Below are 19379 nucleotides of genomic sequence, written 5' to 3' on the forward strand. Positions count from 1 at the left end.
ACCAGGGACAAAATTGGAGACCTGCACAAGGCTGGGATGGGCTAAAGGACAATAGGCAAGCAGCTTGAGAAGGAAACAAATGTTGGCACAATTATTAGAACATGGAAGAAACTAAGATTACTATCAATCCTCCTAGGTCTGGGGCTCCATGCAAGATCTCGCCTCGTGGGTTGAGGATGATTCTGAGAAAGTTCAGGAATCATCCCAGAACTACATGGGAGGACCTGGTCAATGACCGGAAGAAAGCTGTTAAAGTTAGTAACACACTACGCTGTCTTGGATTAAATTTCTGCAGGGCAAGCAATGTACCCCTGCTCACGCCAGCACATGTCCAGGCCTGTTTGAAGTTCGCCAATGACCACCTGGATGATCTAGAGGAGGCATGAGAGAAGGTCATGTGGTCAGATGAGACAAAAATAGAACTTTTTGGTATCAACTCCTCACTGTATTTGGAGGAAGAAGAAGGATGAATACAACCCGAAGAACATCATCCCAACCATGAAGCATGGTGGGGGAAACATCATACTTTGGGGGTGCTTTTCCGAAAAGGGGACAAGACGACTGAACCGTATTGAAGGGAGGATGGATGGATGGGGTCGCGTATTGAGAGATTAAGGCCAACAACTTCCCTCCCTCACTAAGAGCATTGAAGATGGGTCGTAGCTGGGTCTTTCAGCATGACAATGACCTGAAACACACAGCCAGGGCAACTAAGGAGTGGCTCCGTAAGAACCATTTCAAAATCCTGCAGTGGCCTAGCCAGTCTACAGACCTGAACCCAATAGAAAATCTTTGGAGGGAGCTAAAACTCAATGTTGCCCAGTCACAGCCCCAAAACCTGAAAGATTTGGACAAAATTTGTATGTAGGAGTGGGCCAAAATCCCTGCTGCAGTGTGTGCAAACTTGGTCTAGAACTACAGGAAACCTCTGACCTCAATAATTGCAAACAAAGGTTTCTGTACCAAATATTAAGTTCTGTTTTTCTATAGTATCAAATACTTATTTCATGCAATAAAATGCAAATTAATTATATAAAAATCATACAATGAGTTTTTTTTTAAGATTCTGTTTCTCACAGTTGAAGTGTACCTACGATAAAAATGACAGACCTCTCCATTCTTCAAAGATGGGAAAACTTGAAAAATCAGCAGTGTATCAAAAACGTATTTTCTCCACTGTATTAAGTGTGAAAAACTATCTTTCTGTAGTCTTTATTACAGCGGCTCTTCTTCTAAAATAACCTGTATTAATGGTCATGTGAAATCTACAGTGACTACTACAAGGTGTCCTTCATTCGTGTGTATAATAGCATGCCTTCTCTCAATCGTGTTCTCATTAGGATCACAACAGAAGCAGTAAATTACCATTGGAAGGCGCCTCGTCCCAGTGTGAGATTACAGGATATTCAGCGGGTAGCACTGGTGTAGGGAGCAGAGAAGCAGAATAGATCATTACCTGAAACATCAACCTGATGTGAGTAATACTAGTATATCAGACCAATTTTCCCCTTCTCACTTAATACATGCAGTGCTAAAAAGTATACACATAACAGGGGACATCATTTTTTGTGATGATAAACATTTCTTTATACTTTTGTGCCTTCTCTAAAGAATAGGTATAGCAGTCCCATACGAAATAGCAGATAATGCACCAACTCATAATTGTATATATCATGCAGTAGGTTTAACTTTATGCACAACATATTGCAGTTTACCTATTAAAACTCAGTAAAGGGGTTCTCCTGTCAATCACGTCTTATCTCCTATTTACAAGACTCCAGAAAGTCAGTTGAAACTGCTACCATCTATTGTATATGTGGGCCCCCTGACCAGTGGCGTAACTAGAGTCCTTAATTTCACACAAAACTCAAAAAATTGTCTGGACAAAATTGTTGGCATCTATCTACAATTGTGGGTAAACAACTTTGTTTCAAGCATGTGATGCTCATTAAGACTAACCTGTGGCAAGTTACAAGTGTGGGCAATATGAAAATCACACCTGAAACCTGATAAAAAGGAGAGAAGTTGACTCAATCTTTGCATTGTGCATCTGTGTGTGTGTCACACTAAGCATGGAGAACAGACAGAGAAAAAGAGAACTGTCTGAGGACTTGAGAACCAAAATTGTTGAAAAATATCAACAGTCTCAAGGTTACAAGTCCATCTCCAAAATGTACACGAGTAAGGCAAAATTCTTCTGGGAAAGCAACTTGTGGACAGATGAGACCAAGATAGAGTTTTTTGGTAAAGCACATCATTCTACTATTTACAAAAAATGATATGAGGCCTACAAAGAAAAGAACACAGTAGCTACAGTCAATGATGGTGGAGGTTCAAAGATTTTTGGGGTTGTTTTGCTGCCTCTGGAACTGGGTGCTTCGACTGTGTGCAAGGCATCATGAAATCTAAAGATTACCAAAGGATTTTGGGTCGCAATGTAGTGCCCAGTGTCAGAAAGCTGGGTTTGCATCCTAGGTCAAGGGTCTTCCAGCAGGACAATGACCCCAAACATACTTCAAGAAACCCCCAGAAATGGATGGAAACAAAAAGCTGGAGAGTTCTGAAGTGGCCAGCAATGAGTTCGGATTTAAATCCCATTGAACACCTTTGGAGAGATCTTAAAATTGCTGTTGGGAGAAGGCACCCTTCAAAAATGAGAGACCTGGAGCAGTTTGCAAAAGAAAAGTAGTCCAAAATACCATTTGAGAGGTGTAAGATGCTTGTTGATGGTTATAGGAAGCGATTTATTGCCGTTATATGTTCCAAAGGATGTGCAACCAAATATTGAGTTGAGGGTGCAAACAATTTTCTGAGAGAAATACTTCATTTTCTGGAACAATGGCAGGGGTGCCAACACTTTTGGCCATGACTGTATATTCCTCCATCTTTGTATATATGTCCCTCATATTGGCCCCATCCTTGAATACATGTTCCCCATCCTGTTATATATGTCCCTTATCCTGGGTCCCATCCTGGTATATATGTCCCTTATCCTGGTATACATATCCCCCATCCTGGTATATATGTCCCTTATTCTGATATATATATCCTCCATCCTGGTATACATGTTCCCCATCCTGGTATATATAGCCCCTATCCTTTTATGTATGTTCCCCATCCTGGTATATATGTCCCCTATTCTACCGCTGTTCTTTAATGCATAGAAAGAAAATAAATGATTCCACTCACCTACCCTCCGCTCCCTCGCCGCACAGTGTCCTCCTCTGAAGCCGGCAGCTGACTTCACGGTGCAAATGACAGGAGCACATGATGTCACTGCCATACGCTCCCAGTCACGTGCACGCCGACGTCAGCTGCTGGCCTCTGATTGGTCGGCAACGTGTATCACAGCGCACAGACCCGGCAGGTCTGTGCGCCACAATACACTTCCATTGAATGAGAGTCCGAAGATGCATATGCAGTTGAAGTTTGCACTGGCGTCAGTGGTCCCCTCACCCGAATGGGCCCGGTCGCGACCTCTGCGACTGCGATCTTTACACCCCTGCTCCCGACTCTACCGCAAAAGATGATGTCAGGGGGAGAGAAGGATTATCAGCTGGAATTTCAAAGCTCAAGTCTATTGTAAAACTATCAGATAAATGTATTAGCTGAGCTGTTAAGTGCCATTCAAATGTAATTGTAAGAAATAAAATGACCGAGAATACTTTAGAAAATGGTAACTGAAACACTTGGTATCGTAAGATGACAGCATGACGAATTTACTGTTAAGAAAAGCTTTGTACAATGTAAGAGAACTCCGAGTTATAATTAGCTGGCTGACAGGCTGATGCCTTGATGTTACAAGTAACAAATGTTACTTGTTACTTGTCATCTCTTCTGACATGTAGTAAATACTTGTATTCCCCAAGAATTATTATGTCTAAGACACATTTTCTTAAAACTCTGCATGGTATGAATCCTCTTTTATTCCTCCATAAAATAGAAGGATACATTGACAACTGGGTGTTACTATTCGCTTTCCTACACAGTCAACACTTGTGGCACTGATCACATTGTCTCAGACTATTTAGGGCAAAGGTTGGGAACCTTTTTGCTGCCAAGGAGCCATTTGGATATTTATACCATCCTTTGGGGGCCGTACAAAATTATCAACTTGAAAATTAGCCTGCTATATTTGGTCAGACATTTAATTACCTCCCTCTAATGTGATGGCTGAACGGCTCCTTTTGGTGCAGCAGTGATGCTAGGTGGTATGGATGATGTTGCTACTCGTAACTGCTTTTCCAGATTTGTGTCGGTCTGGAGCACAGGCGACTCTTTGCAAATGATAAGTTTTATAAAGAACTCGCAGCAGTTTAGTTGTACTTAACACAGATGTACATTACACTTTAGGTCTCCTCTCAGTGGGAAATCACTGCTCACGTTACATTTATAGAATTCAAACAGTAGCAGATCTGCTGTATACAGCACATAGGGGACACAGAGGCTGCGGTATAGACATAACAGGAGGAGACATGGGGCTGGGGTATATAAGTCACAAGAGGAGACAGGGGGCTGTAGTATACACATCACAGGAGGAGACACGGGGTTATGGTGTAAGCATCACAGGAGGAGACACGGGGCTGTGGTGTACGCATCACAGGTGGAGACACGGGGCTGTGGTGTACACATGACAGGAGGAGACACGGGGCTGTGGTGTACACATGACAGGAGGAGACACGGGGCTGTGGTGTACGCATCACAGGTGGAGACACGGGGCTGTGGTGTACACATGACAGGAGGAGACACGGGGCTGTGGTGTACACATGACAGGAGGAGACACGGGGCTGTGGTGTACACATCACAGGAGGAGACATGGGGCTGTGGTGTACACATCACAGGAGGAGACATGGGCTGTGGTGTACGCATCACAGGAGGAGACACGGGGCTGTGGTGTACACATCACAGGAGGAGACACGGGGCTGTGGTGTACACATCACAGGAGGAGACACGGGGCTGTGGGGTACACCTCACCACATCACAGGAGGAGACACGGGGCTGTGGTGTACACATCACAGGAGGAGACACGGGGCTGTGGTGTACACATCACAGGAGGAGACACGGGCTGTGGTGTACGCATCACAGGAGGAGACACGGGGCTGTGGTGTACACATCACAGGATGAGACACGGGGCTGTGGTGTACACATCACAGGAGGAGACATGGGGCTGTGGTGTACACATCACAGGAGGAGACACGGGGCTGTGGGGTACACCTCACCACATCACAGGAGGAGACACGGGGCTGTGGTGTACACATCACAGGAGGAGACACGGGGTTGTGGTGTACACATCACAGGAGGAGACACGGGGTTGGGGTATACAGTACAGACCAAAAGTTTGGACACATCTTCTCATTTAAAGATTTTTCTGTATTTTCATGACTTTGAAAATTGGACATTCACACTGAAGGCATCAAAACTATGAATTAACACATGTGGAATTATATACTTAACAAAAAAGTGTGAAACAACTGAAAATATGTCTTATATTCTAGGTTCTTCAAAGTAGCCACCTTTTGCTTTGATGACTGCTTTGCACACTCTTGGCATTCTCTTGATGAGCTTCAAGAGGTAGTCACCGGAAATGGTTTTCACTTCACAGGTGTGCCCTGTCAGGTTTAATAAGTGGGATTTCTTGCCTTATAAATGGGGTTGGGACCATCAGTTGTGTTGTGCAGAAGTCAGGTGGATACACAGCTGATAGTCCTTCTGAATAGACTGTTAGAATTTGTATTATGGCAAGAAAAAAGCAGCTAAGCAAAGAAAACGAGTGGCCATCATTACTTTAAGAAATGAAGGTCAGTCAGTGCGAAACATAGGGCAAACCTTGAAAGTGTCCCCAAGTGCAGTTGCAAAAACCATCAAGCGCTACAAAGAAACTGGCTCACATGAGGACCGCCCCAGGAAAGGAAGACCAAGAGTCACCTCTGCTTCAGAGGATAAGTTTATCTGAGTCACCAGCCTCAGAAAATGACCAGGTCAATGCCACACGGAGTTCTAGCAGCAGACACATCTCTTCAACAACTGTTAAGAGGAGACTTTGTGCAGCAGGCCTTCATGGTAAAATAGCTGCTAGGAAACCACTGCTAGGGACAGGCAACAAGCAGAAGAGACTTGTTTGGGCTAAAGAACACAAGGAATGGACATTAGACCAGTGGAAATCTGTGCTTTGGTCTGATGAGTTCAAATTTGAGATCTTTGGTTCCAACCACCGTGTCTTTGTGCGACGCAGAAAAGGTGAACGGGTGGACTCTACATACCTAGTTCCCACCGTGAAGCATGGAGGAGGAGGTGTGATGGTGCGGGGGTGCTTTGCTGGTGACACTGTTGAGGATTTATTCTTTATTCAAAATTGAAGGCATACTGAACCAGCATGGCTGCCACAGCATCTAGCAGGAGCAAGCTATTCCATCCGGTTTGCGTTTAGTTGGACCATAATTTATTTTTCAACAGGACAATGACCCCAAACACACCTCCAGGCTGTGTAAGGGCTATTTGACCAAGAAGGAGAGTGATGGGGTGCTACGCCAGATGACCTGGCCTCCACAGTCACCAGACCTGAACCCAATCGAGATGGTTTGGAGTGAGCTGGACCGCAGAGTGAAGGCAAAAGGGCCAACAAGTGCTAAGCATCTCTGGGAACTCCTTCAAGATTGTTGGAAGACCATTTCCGGTGACTACCTCTTGAAGCTCATCAAGAGAATGCCAAGAGTGTGCAAAGCAGTCATCAAAGCAAAAGGTGGCTACTTCGAAGAACCCAGAATATAAGACATATTTTCAGTTGTTTCACACTTTTTTGTTAAGTATATAATTCCACATGTGTTAATTCATAGTTTTGATGCCTTCAGTGTGAATGTACAATTTTCATAGACATTAAAATACAAAAAAATCTTTAAATGAGAAGGTGTGTCCAAACTTTTGGTCTGTACTGTATAAGTCACAAGAGGAGACAAGGGGCTGTAGTGTACGCATCATAGGAGGAGACACGGGGTTATGGTGTAAGCATCACAGGAGGAGACACGGGGCTGTGGTGTACGCATCACAGGAGGAGACACGGGGCTGTGGTGTACACATCACAGGAGGAGACACGGGGCTGTGGTGTACACATCACAGAAGGAGACACGGGGTTGTGTTGTACACATCACAGGAGGAGACACGGGGCTGTGGTGTACGCATCACAGGAGGAGACACGGGGCTGTGGTGTACACATCACAAGAGGAGACACGGGGCTGTGGTGTAAGCATCACAGGAAGAGACAAGGGACTGTCGCTGTTGTCTTCTTCTGTGGGACAGGAGAGCATGGCTCGCTAACTTCGCCCACAAAATATATCCAAACACTGGCACTGGCTAGTGTCCGGATGCAATCAGCACGCACACGCAGCATTCAGCAGTGAACCCTGTGTGTGCGTAATCGCACTCACAGAGCAAGAAGAAATTTAAGGACCAGCAGCTGTCAAAATGCAGTTGCCGCCCAAACACTGCAGTCCCTGGGAATCTTCCCGGGAGCTGGAGAAAAGGTCATTGTTTAGGCTGAGTGCCCACTATGTGTTTTTCAAGCGTTTTTGCAGCGGAATTTCCGCAGCGAAAAACGCTTAAAAAACGTTTGGTAATACGTGCCCCATGGTCCCCAATGATAATCCGCATGCGCTGTGCACATGCTGCGGAAATTTCCGCTGCGGATTATCATTGCGGAAAAATACGCAGCATGTCCATTAATTTTGTGGACACGCAGCATAATTGCCGCCATTGACTTGCATTGAAACGCTTGATATCCGCATCACTACATGTGCACACGCGGATATCAAGCGATTCAATGTACGGATGGTACCTGGGTTTGGAGAAGAGGAGACTCTCCTCCGGACCCGGGTACCATGGTACCTGTAAAAAAAAGAATTTAAAATAAAAAATAAAGATTATACTTACCTTCCGATGGCCCCCGGCCTCCTCAGCGATGCGTGCGGTGTGTTGGGCGGCTCGCGGTGGTGTGAGGACCTGACATGACATCATTTAGTCATGTGACAGGTCACGCGACCGCCGACGTTGGCGGTCACGTGACCTGTCACATGACTAAATGACGTCATGGCAGGTCCTTTTACACAACCGCGAGACGCCGGGGAGACCGGACGCAACGGAGAAGGAGACCGGGGGCCATCGGAAGGTAAGTATAATCTTTATTTTTTAACATTTTTATTCTTTTTTTTTAACTATTAACCGGTTGCATGGATTTGTATAGTGTGACCAAATTGTCGAGCACTTTTCCAAGTGATGCTAAAATCGCTTGGAAAAGTGCTTGATAACCCACATGCGGAAATGCATGCAAAAACGCTTGACAAACGCTTCTACCTGGCGGGAAAAATGCATGTAAAATAGGCATTCGTTTTTCCTGCCAGGGAGAAGTGTAAAAAATATGCAGCATTTCTGCATCGCGGGCACATAGCCTTAAGGCCTGCGAGCCTGGGGTTCCCAACCTCTGGTGTAGATGCTCATTCTAATGAGAAAGGGAATTAACACAGAATTGTACATTTTGGCATATTATTTCAGGAGGAGTTTCAGAGGAATAACACAAGGAAAAAATTCTAAAAAAAAAAGATACTACAAAAATGGTTATTTTGTGTGGAACTATTTTCAAAAATAAATGTCCTCTTCAACCCCTTAGAGATTATGATGTCACTACTATACAAGAACAAAAAAAAGCAAGTCCTTACATACGTAGGGTGGGAGTTCAACATAACAGAAGCAAGATTCTCTGGGAGCGTGTCTTTAAGCTGCTGCTCTGCATTATTACCCCGTGAGCCAGCCCCCCTTGGTGAAGGCCTTACAAATAAGCATTAAATAAAAAGGCCCATATCTCTGGAACTATATGGCTAAAAACAAACAAACAAGACAAATAAAAAAGAATACCCAGGGGTGCAGCAGGACTAAAATAAAAGTAAAAAGTGACCACTTTTGACGTGGTGATAGGTCCTTTTTAAGGGGAATGTAAGAGGGGGGTCTGACATCAGGACATCAGTGTCAATTTCATAATTAAAATACTCTCCTCAACATTGAAATTGCAACACGAAGAAGGAAAAATCATGGAATTATGGAACTCATAGGACCGATAGACATGTTAATAATATGCAAATTAGGAAAAAATTGAAACAGCATTTTCAAAACATCTTGATTTATTTAGTATCAAGTTTGAAAGCCAAGTGCAGAAATCCCTGCACTTACACATCTTGGCTGCTATCAAGGAGGTCATTAATGGTTGTCTTAGGAATGTTCTGCCACGTTGAATGCACTTGGGCAAATCATCAATATCCGCTGATGACAGCTCCCTTTGAATTTTCCAACCAATAACGTCCAAGATTTGCTCAATAGGAGACAAACTCAGAGGCCTTGTTAGCACCTTTGAGCCACATAGGATTCTCACAGTAGATCAACAATCGGATCCTGGGACAGGACACTTTGGAGAAATGTACCATTGGTTCCACAACCAAATCTATGTAATGCCAAGCTGTTAGAATAGCTAGAATGAAAACTGGGAGGATCTAGATCAGTGGTGGGAAACCTCAGGCCCGATGACCATTTACGGCCACTGATGACCTTTTCCCCGGCCCCTGGGTAGATTCCTCAGATGACCAGTGACTTTTAATTTCTTCTTGCTCTGTGAGCACATGCATGCAGCATTCACTACTGCATGCTGAGGCGTGCGCAATGAAAGATTATGTCCTGACACCACTGCCAAGACTTAATTTGTGAGCGGAGTTAGCGCACAATTTGTACGGCCCCAAAGGATGGCTTAAATATCCAAAAGGCCTTTGGCAGAAAGAAAGTTCCTCACCCCTGGTCTAGATGGTGTATATTATGCTACCCCACACCATAATCTCTGGTATAGAAACTGTATGATGCTGCCTCATAAAAGACTCTTTATATCGTTGTCCATTGGTCTTTAGACCGATCTCGGGCTATCATTGCATCCAAGAGAAAAGCTGGGGTCGTCGCTGAAAAAGGATAGACCTCTATTCCAGCCTCCATTGTTGACTTGTTCTGCACCATGGTAGCCTTTGAAAGTTGTGGCGTGAGATCAATGGTGCACCTGGAGATGGACTTCTGGATCATAGCCCAATGTTGTATAAAGGCCTTCTGAAGATTTGTGAAGACACCTTTGGATGCCTTGTCATGTGACATCCAATTTCACTTGCAGGGGAGAATGGATCAATCGTGGAAAGAGTGATACAGCCATTTCTCCAAATTGTCCCAGGAACCCTTTTTCAAAATGAGAACGCCTTCAAACAACCAATAACAACATAACTGATAGCAGCTAAGGTGTGTAAATGCTTGACGCTCATACGCATTACTGAATAATTCAACATATTTTGAAAATTTTGTTGCCATTTTTTCAGCATTTGCATCTGTGATTTCCATCTTGGTGTTGCAAAATCAATTATGTGTCATTTTAATTAACTTTTCTCTACAAGAAAGATATGAAGAACTTTTATGTCCCTGGACACGCACTTAACGCATGAGGTATGAGTCTGCCTTTTTCTATTATAAATAAAATAGCATGCGAGTGCAAGGTATTTTTTTTTTTTGCAACACTTAAAAAATATTTCCTGTGTCATTGATTATCTACGTAAATATGAACAAAAACGTATCAATGGAAATATAGAACGAAAAAATACTCAACTCACCTAGATGGTTTTCTCCATCCTCCACCACCTTATTGACCCTTCTTGCAACTTTGGCTACAGCTTCAGCCATTCTTTTAGCATTCAGTCTCAATTGTTCGTCCAGCGCTTATCTAAAATAATTAAATGATGGTTATATTTGGTATTGTGGAAAAATCTTATTAAAAATAATAAAAAAAAGATACAGTAAAGAAATGAAAACATGTACATAACCTGTAAATAGGGACCCTATAAATTTTATGCCATTAAGAGTTGTCCGCCTCATTAATTTGAATAAAGTTAGAAGATGCCCATACATGTAAGACAAAGCCCAGCTGAGCCCTCAATTTTGGCATGCTTTGTCAACAATTTAATGTGTTACAGTGAGAAAAATTGCTGGGACATGTTTAGTATCAACATGCCCACTTCGAGATAAAGCGAGATAAGGCGCTACTCAATGTCTCTGACAAGTGTACATAAATATGGGGAGAAAATATATTTTTTTATACATATATATATACACTGTGTTCCAAATTATTATGCAAATAATATTTTCTCAGATTTTCCCAAATTACCTATATGAATTGCAGTCATTGTAATTTTCCAGTCAAATAACTATTAGAGTACAATTGAAAGGTTTTTGTGCAAACTGCCTATGATAACAGTATATTTTAAAAAAAATAAAAAACTCAAACTGCACTCAAAATGCATGTTCCAAATTATTATGCACAGCAGATTTTTCAACCTTTTCATTTTAATAAAGAACAAAAAAATTGTCATTTTTTAAATTATAAGCATTAGCAGGTTATTACAAACTGAAATCAAACAGTTTTCAACTCAAAACTTTATTCTAGGTGATGTTACATTTGCACATAGGACCCCTTGTTCGAAAGGAGCTTCTGAACTCTCTCGTCCATCTCTCGAGCATCATCAAAAAGAATGTCTATGATGGCGGGAGGCAGTTCACATCTAAGCAACAGCTCTGGGAGGGTATTCTGTCCTCATGCAAAACAATTGAAGCAGAAACCATCCAAAACCTGACAAATTCAATGGACGAGAGAGTTCAGAAGCTCCTTTCGAACAAGGGGTCCTATGTGCAAATGTAACATCACCTAGAATAAAGTTTTGAGTTGAAAACTGTTTGATTTCAGTTTGTAATAACCTGCTAATGCTTATAATTTAAAAAATGACAATTTTTTGTTCTTTATTAAAATGAAAAGGTTGAAAACTCTGCTGTGCATAATAATTTGGAACATGCATTTTGAGTGCAGTTTGAGTTTTTTATTTTTTTTTAAATATACTGTTATCATAGGCAGATTGTACAAAAACCTTTCAATTGTACTCGAATAGTTATTTGACTGGAAAATTACAATGACTGCAATTCATATAGGTAATTTGGGAAAATCTGAGAAAATATTATTTACATAATAATTTGGAACACAGTGTATAACGGAAGAACATATGCGAGATATTAAATGATGGTTCAAGACGGCTACTCACTAAAGATAAAAAACAGAGCCCATAATAATCAATGCACTGAAGAAAGCAATACAAAACAAAGATGGTCCGATATACTGGAATACAGTACATACCCATTGGTATTAATAATGGCCCACCTATACAATGCACCAGACGCCCGTCTAGCTTTGTTCCCACAATAATATTTTAGTGTAAACAGGCTGCCGATCATCTGATGAATGAACAAAACACTTATTCATTGGGTGCAATGATCTTTTGTGCATTGTAAAAGATCATCGTTCTTGGCGGTGCATCGTCCCATAGATTGTTCAGTGTGCATCGTTTACCGCGGTAAATGTTTGCCAATCAAGGGTCATTTAGTGCCGCCAGTCGGTTCATGTAAATGTGACACCCCAGGGGTCTGGTTGCCACAGTAATAGAGATATTACGTCTGAGAGCAGGTGGGAGGTCTCTTGGTCAGGGATCCTATGCATGCCACACCTCCTGCCCAGTCCTGGGAGGGGAAGAACTTCCCCTATATAAACCTAGGGCTGAGGCAGGGTTAGTGAGTAGAGAAGAAGTAGAGACAGAGAAGCAGATATAGGAAAAAGAACATCAGGAGCTCTGTGGGAACAGTGCTACAAGGAGTCAGGGGCTGGCAGCTGCAGAGCTCGCCCTGACTGAGAAGTATCACCGGACCCGGAGTCCGAGGCTGTGGGGACTAATCTCTACCCAGCAGCAGAAACCGACCGGCAGGGGATTGCAGGTCCTCTGGCCCAGAAACCCGAAGGCACGGTCACACGCGTGGGACCAGCACCGCCATCGTGGAGCGGAAGCCATTAGAAGGCCCCAAGTCACCGGCCATACGGGTGAGCACCACACGGTACACTCAGGGACGTGGGCTACTTTTACCCGCCTCTAGCAAGGTAGCCAGAAGAGTACAGTTAGTTGGGAAGGCCTACAACTCCGCCTGGCCAGGGGAGATCCCATCTGCTCAAGGACTGACCAGGCCCCGATTGCTAGCAAGTACTCCGGGAGGGTCTATCTTTGTCACCAGTAAAGACCCTGAACTACACCGCATCGTCTCTGAGTGGTTCCTGCTACCCCCATCATCCACGTCGGCTGCCCTGAGGCCATACCCCTCCCGTTGGGGGTTATACCATCCACGCTGCACCATCCTTCTACTGGCCTCAGCGGTCTGCCCTGCAGCGGCAGCTCCATAGCTGCATTCAACGGGTGGCGTAGTCATCCACCATCTACTGCTAATAGACTGCCACTTAGTCTGACTCCCTGGGCACGGACCGGGTCACCGCCACGAGACTACTACCCCCATCTGATCCGGCTCCGGGTAGGCTCCCGCGTGCGCAACGCTGCGCGACTCAGGCCCAGGGGCGCGTCATAAACAGACCCTTAAATTCTGTTCATGCTTCCATTATGTCAGGTGTACATTGTTTTCAGCAGACAGAATAGTGTAGCCACCCCATATTTTTCAGGGGTTTGTACTATGTTCCACCCCATATTTTTCAGGGGTTTGTACTATGTTCCACCCCATATTTTTCAGGGGTTTGTACTATGTTCCACCCCATATTTTTCAGGGGTTTGTACTATGTTCCACCCCATATTTTTCAGGGGTTTGTACTATGTTCCACCCCATATTTTTCAGGGGTTTGTACTATGTTTTTAAGTTTACTCTGCCAATGTTTATACCAAGTGATATATTCATTGTGTCATCCATGGCATCTGGTGAAGATGAGGACTACTGCAAATGCTGCCTGTTGTGAACACCATAAAATATAGTGTCGACAAGTAGCAACAATCATCCTATTATTCACAGTTGTGCAACATATTTGTGAATTTCTCATGCCAAACTTATTTCAATTAATGTGAATGACATGTTTGTCTTAGGCACGCCTCTTTATCATGATGCGGTACAGGACTGGCAGCAATAATAAAAGTGAGCTTGTCGCTATCAACATGCTGTCAGATCTGTAGGCAGCAGGTTAAAAGGCAGGATGGTCAAAACAGATTAAAATATATGGAGGGAAATGTTAAATACAACTTGTAATTAATGAATTCCTTCATTCAAAATCCAATTCTTTCTGGTAGAGAGACCAGTGGGATTTTTTCAGCCAACAGTTATTTTTCTTTTTATCTAACCCGAGGTTTGCACATTCCTTCTATAGGCTTTTTTTCAGTGTAATCACCGCTGAAGGCTAATTTGAAGATGCTCTTTTTCCCTCACAGCCTACACTCCTTGCAGATGTCTTTTCCCTCACGGCCTACACTCCTTGCAGATGTATTTTCCCTCACTGCCTACAATGCTTGCAGATGTTCTTTTTCATTTGCTGCCTACACGCCTAGATGTCTTTTCCCTGCTGCCTACACTGCTTGCAGATGGCTTTTCCCTCGCTGCCTACACTCCTTACAGATGTTCTTTTTACCTTGCTGCATACACTCCTTGTAGATGTCTTTTCCCTTGCTGTCTACACTCCTTGCAGATGTCTTTTCCCTTGCCGTCTACACTCCTTGCAGATGTCTTTTCCCTTGCTGTCTACACTCCTTGCAGATGTCTTTTCCCTTCCTGTCTACACTCCTTGCAGATGTCTTTTCCCTCACTGCCTACATTGCTTGCAGATGTCTTTTCCCTCACTGCCTACATTGCTTGCAGATGTCTTTTCCCTCGCTGCCTACAATGCTTGCAGATGTTCTCTTTCATTTGCTGCCTACACGCCTAGATGTCTTTTCCCTGCTGCCTACACTGCTTGCACATGGCTTTTCCCTCGCTGCCTACACTGCTTGCAGATGTTCTTTTTACCTTGCTGCATACACTCCTTGCAGTTGTCCTTTTATGAGCTCTGGACCCAAGACCCCAGTGCTGCAAAGTTAGTGCTGCTAGCCACTGAGTCACTTTGTTGCCCTCCATTATACTAAATTAATATTAAATACCTAGTAAAAGATACAAGGATGTTGTACAAAAGATATGAGGCCCTGGAACTAATTAATGGTGCAATTATACAGATTCATCATAGCTTTTCCTACAATAGCTGTTAAACCAGTAACACTTGAAACTAATTGCATCTTCTATATTACAGGGCGAGGCACAAGTTCCTTGCATAATAATTAATCCTTTAATAATATGATTTATTGCATTGGTACTCCTAGCCTAGACCTATCACTAGGAAAAAAGATTGCAGCATTTCACTGTCTATAGGCAACAGAGTAGCATGGAATAGAGTTCTGAAAAGTACTAGCTACTCTTTTCCTCCATAGAGTAACATAAAAATAGTTTGAACTCACTTGCAAATAACTCATTAAAAAGAGGTTGCCCCTTTATTAATTATTGTTTTTTTTTGTATGTATATATTGCAGCTTGCACGTGTTCACATTTGCTTCTTTTTATTTCAAGCAAAATTTATTTTGGGGACGTGACTGCCTCCTTATTTGGATAAGGACTCTTCCTATCAGTCACCTCATTCAGGTGTCAGTATTTCGTGTATGTGTTCTATCCTGTTTTTCACCAATATAATTTGTACATATTATACACTGCTCAAAAAATAAAGGGAACATTAAAATAACACATCCTAGATCTGAATGAATGAAATATTCTCATTGAATACTTTGTTCTGTACAAAGTTGAATGTGCTGACAACAAAATCACACAAAAATCATCAATGGAAATCAAATTTATTAACCAATGGAGGCCTGGATTTGGAGTCACCCCCAAAATTAAAGTGGAAAAACACACTACAGGCTCATCCAACTTTGATGTAATGTCCTTAAAACAAGTCAAAATGAGGCTCAGTATTGTGTGTGGCCTCCACGTGCCTGTATGACCTCCCTACAACGCCTGGGCATGGTCCTGATGAGGTTGCGGATGGTCTCCTGTGGGATCTCCTCCCAGACCTGGACTAAAGCATCCGCCAACTCCTGGACAGTTTGTGGTGCAACGTGACGTTGGTGGATGGAGCGAGACATGATGTCCCAGATGTGCTCAATCGGATTCAGGTCTGGGGAACGGGCGGGCCAGTCCATAGCTTCAATGCCTTCATCTTGCAGGAACTGCTGACACACTCCAGCCACATGAGGTCTGCCATTGTCCTGCATTAGGAGGAACCTAGGGTCAACAACACCAGCATATGGTCTCACAAGGGGTCTGAGGATCTCATCTCGGTACCTAATGGTAGTCAGGCTACCTTTGGCGAGCACATGGAGGGCTGTGCGGCCCTCCAAAGAAATGCCACCCCACACCATTACTGACCCACTGCCAAACCGGTCATGCTGAAGGCTGTTGCAGGCAGCAGATCGCTCTCCACGGCGTCGCCAGACTCTGTCACAACAGCATGTGAAATTGATTGTCATTCAGTGTTGCTTCCTAAGTGGACAGTTTGATTTCACAGAAGTTTGATTCACTTGGAGTTATATTCTGTTTAGGTGTTCCCTTTATTTTTTTGAGCAGTGTAGTCATAGTAACATAGTAACGTAGGTTGAATAAAGACCTAGGTCCATCAAGTTCAACGTTCCTTCTCCAATTGTACCAACACTACACTAACTTACTAGAACTAGGCCTCACAAATGAATTATCATTTTTATTTTTATCATTATTGCACTATTACAATTACAAATAAACCAGTTTATAATTTTTTAATTAGTTTTATTTTTGTATTACTATTATGGTATTACTAAAATCCCTATATATGTCTATGGAGTTGTTCACATGTTCGTGGTATCATCACGCAGTGCAGGATTAGCATTCAATATGCTGTGAGATCTGTGGGCAGCAGGGCAAAAAGCAAAATGGTCTAAGCAGATCAAACTCATAAGTACAAGGTTACAGGTCTGTTTAACCCTGCTGTTCTGTTCAGGTCTACTATACACTTATAATGTTCCGGTCGGTTTTGACCGGACCTATTAAAGTCTTGATTTTTAGCTAATTTAAGTGTTTTATTTGAATACCTGTTGCATTATTATACTGTATGTGAACATGGTCGTTCATAAACAAAAGAAAAATGAAATCAAAAACTTAATTTTTATATTTTTTGCATCAAAAAATGTTATATGGCCTTATTGCAATATTCATGCATATTGCACATAAAAATATTCTTTATATAACTGTAAACTATAAATAATAACATCAAACTGTATGTAAATATATATATTTTTAAAAAATAAATAAATAAAATAAATTAAAAGTTCAGTTTTTTCTATATAAAATGGTAAATAAGGTTCACGGTGCTATATTTACTGTTGTATTCGTCACAAGTATAATTTACATGTGTTTTGCATAAGTACTTTGCACAACTGCAACATCACATTTGTTTTGTAATTACTTGATGTTGGACAGAAGCTGCATCGTTTCCGTTTTCGGCTGGTTGCGTTGCTGGTGGAGGCCGTGGGTATCGTAGCAGTGCCGGTGGAAGCCGTTGGTTCACTTTCTTTAGCATGCTATTGGATCCTGTGGACAATGGCTGCCGCTCCATCATCCCTGGGTGTTACTTTTCTTTCTTCGATATATGGGCTAACCAGTGATTTTCCTAAGTCCTCTATAAAAATTCTTCTTTTATATAGTTTATTTTTGTTCCAATTTTTGTGTATTTCACGCCATAACACAAATGCATTGTACACATCAAGAATGTTGTAAAAAACAATCATTGGCCACCGATTTATTTTGCATTTACAGGTGTAAGTGCCTATGAGTTGATCTTTAGTATCAACTGCCCCTTTTGCGGCATTGTAATGTAAAATCATGTCCGGCTTTCTGTCGTCTCGATTACTGATTGCACTATCAATGTGCATTGTGCTCATCAGAATAACCTGTTTGTGTTTTTTGAGAACGTAAGAAACTACTGTTGTATCCATAGTAAAATAAAACATAGAACTATAAACGTCTCTCTTACTGAGGATACCTTGCGGCAGTTCTGGCTAATTTTTTCTAACAGTACCCAGCATGGTCATTTTTCTTTTCAGCAACATCTACCCCATTTGGTATGATGTGAAAAAATTGTCTCATGTAACATTTTGTCCTTTGAGTCCGTGTGTCAAATCCAAAACTAGTCACATACCTTGATTTTTATTAGTGCTCTTTTCAGGTCAGCATTACACAGTAAGGCTGCGTGCCCACGATGCGTTATTCAAGCACAGTCGGCGCTGACGTCGGTGGTCACGTGACCTGTCACATGACTAAATGGCGTCATGGAAGGTCCTTTTACACCACTGCGAGCCGTACAAAAGACCGGACGCATCGGAGAGAAGACAGGGGGCCATCTGAAGGTGAGTATAATGGGTTGTTTTTTTTTTTTTTTTACCATTTTTATTCTTTTTTTTTTAACTATTAACTTGGTCACACTATATAAATCCATTCCGGCTGCATGGATTTATATAGTGTGACCAATTTGTCAAGCACTTTTTCAAATGATGTAAAAAACGCTTGGAAAAGCGCTTGATAACCCGCATGCAGAAATGCATGCAAAGACGCTTGACAAACGCTTCTACTTGGCAGGAAAAACAAATGTAAAATCCGCATGCGTTTTTCCTGCCAGGGAGATGCAGAAAAAATTTGCAGCATTTCTGCATCGTGGGCACATAGCCTTATAGAACCAGCTAACACAAGGAAAATAAGAAAATCTTTTCATTTACGATGTGAAATGTTGACAACTGAATTGAATTATTTCTATATGAACAGCAGGGTAAATAAGATACAGCGAAAAAAAATTCCACATAACTATACTGGAAGCAAATTATCTGCTGTATCGTAATTTGAAAATGTACTGTATGTACAGTTGTGCTCAAAAGTTTACATACACCAGCAGAATTTTTCCTTTCTAGGCTGTAACGGGTCTGGGAGGCGGAACCTCTGGGCTACAATACAAGGGGGCGGTCCTTGTAAGGGAGCGGGTGGCGACCAGGCAGGTAGTCACAGGAGGTGACCAGGACAGTCTCTGGGTGTACGGGCAGGAGGACACGGCAAGTGATCGGGGCAGTCTCTGGATAAAGGGTAGGTACGACCTGTGATGGCTGAACCTCCAGGTAGGCTAGCAAGGCAGATGAAGAATGTGTGCTCCCAGGTGAGCAAGCGAGAGTCTCTGGAATAGCAGGTGGTCACAGCACGTGACGGCGGAGCCTCCAGGTAGGCAAGCAGGCAGGTAACGGAGAAGCGCTCCCAGGTGAGCGGGCAAGAGTCTCAGGAATAGCTGGTGGTCACAGCACGTGACAGCGGAGCCTCCGGGCAGGCAAGCAGGCAGGTAGCGGAGAAGCGCTCCCAGGTGAGCGGGCAAG

At 42.8% G+C, this 19379-nt stretch overlaps 1 protein-coding gene across 4 annotated transcripts in view; it reads right to left on the reverse strand.

Moving 5' to 3' along the window:
- The window catches only part of LRRC20 (leucine rich repeat containing 20), a 742986-nt gene that overhangs the window by 692521 nt on the left and 31086 nt on the right, over window positions 1-19379 (reverse strand). For all 4 annotated transcript variants that reach the window (XM_073685732.1, XM_073685728.1, XM_073685730.1 and 1 more), the window contains exon 2: window positions 10674-10783. In XM_073685732.1, the coding sequence (XP_073541833.1) occupies window positions 10674-10743 (70 nt within the window). In that variant the 5' untranslated portion in view covers window positions 10744-10783. The remainder of the gene's footprint in view (window positions 1-10673; window positions 10784-19379) is intronic.

This window comes from Phyllobates terribilis, unplaced genomic scaffold, assembly GCF_046119375.1.
Source record: "Phyllobates terribilis strain yellow unplaced genomic scaffold, ASM4611937v1 Scaffold_5__5_contigs__length_657084704, whole genome shotgun sequence".
In the NCBI taxonomy this organism is placed as follows: Eukaryota; Metazoa; Chordata; class Amphibia; order Anura; family Dendrobatidae; genus Phyllobates; species Phyllobates terribilis.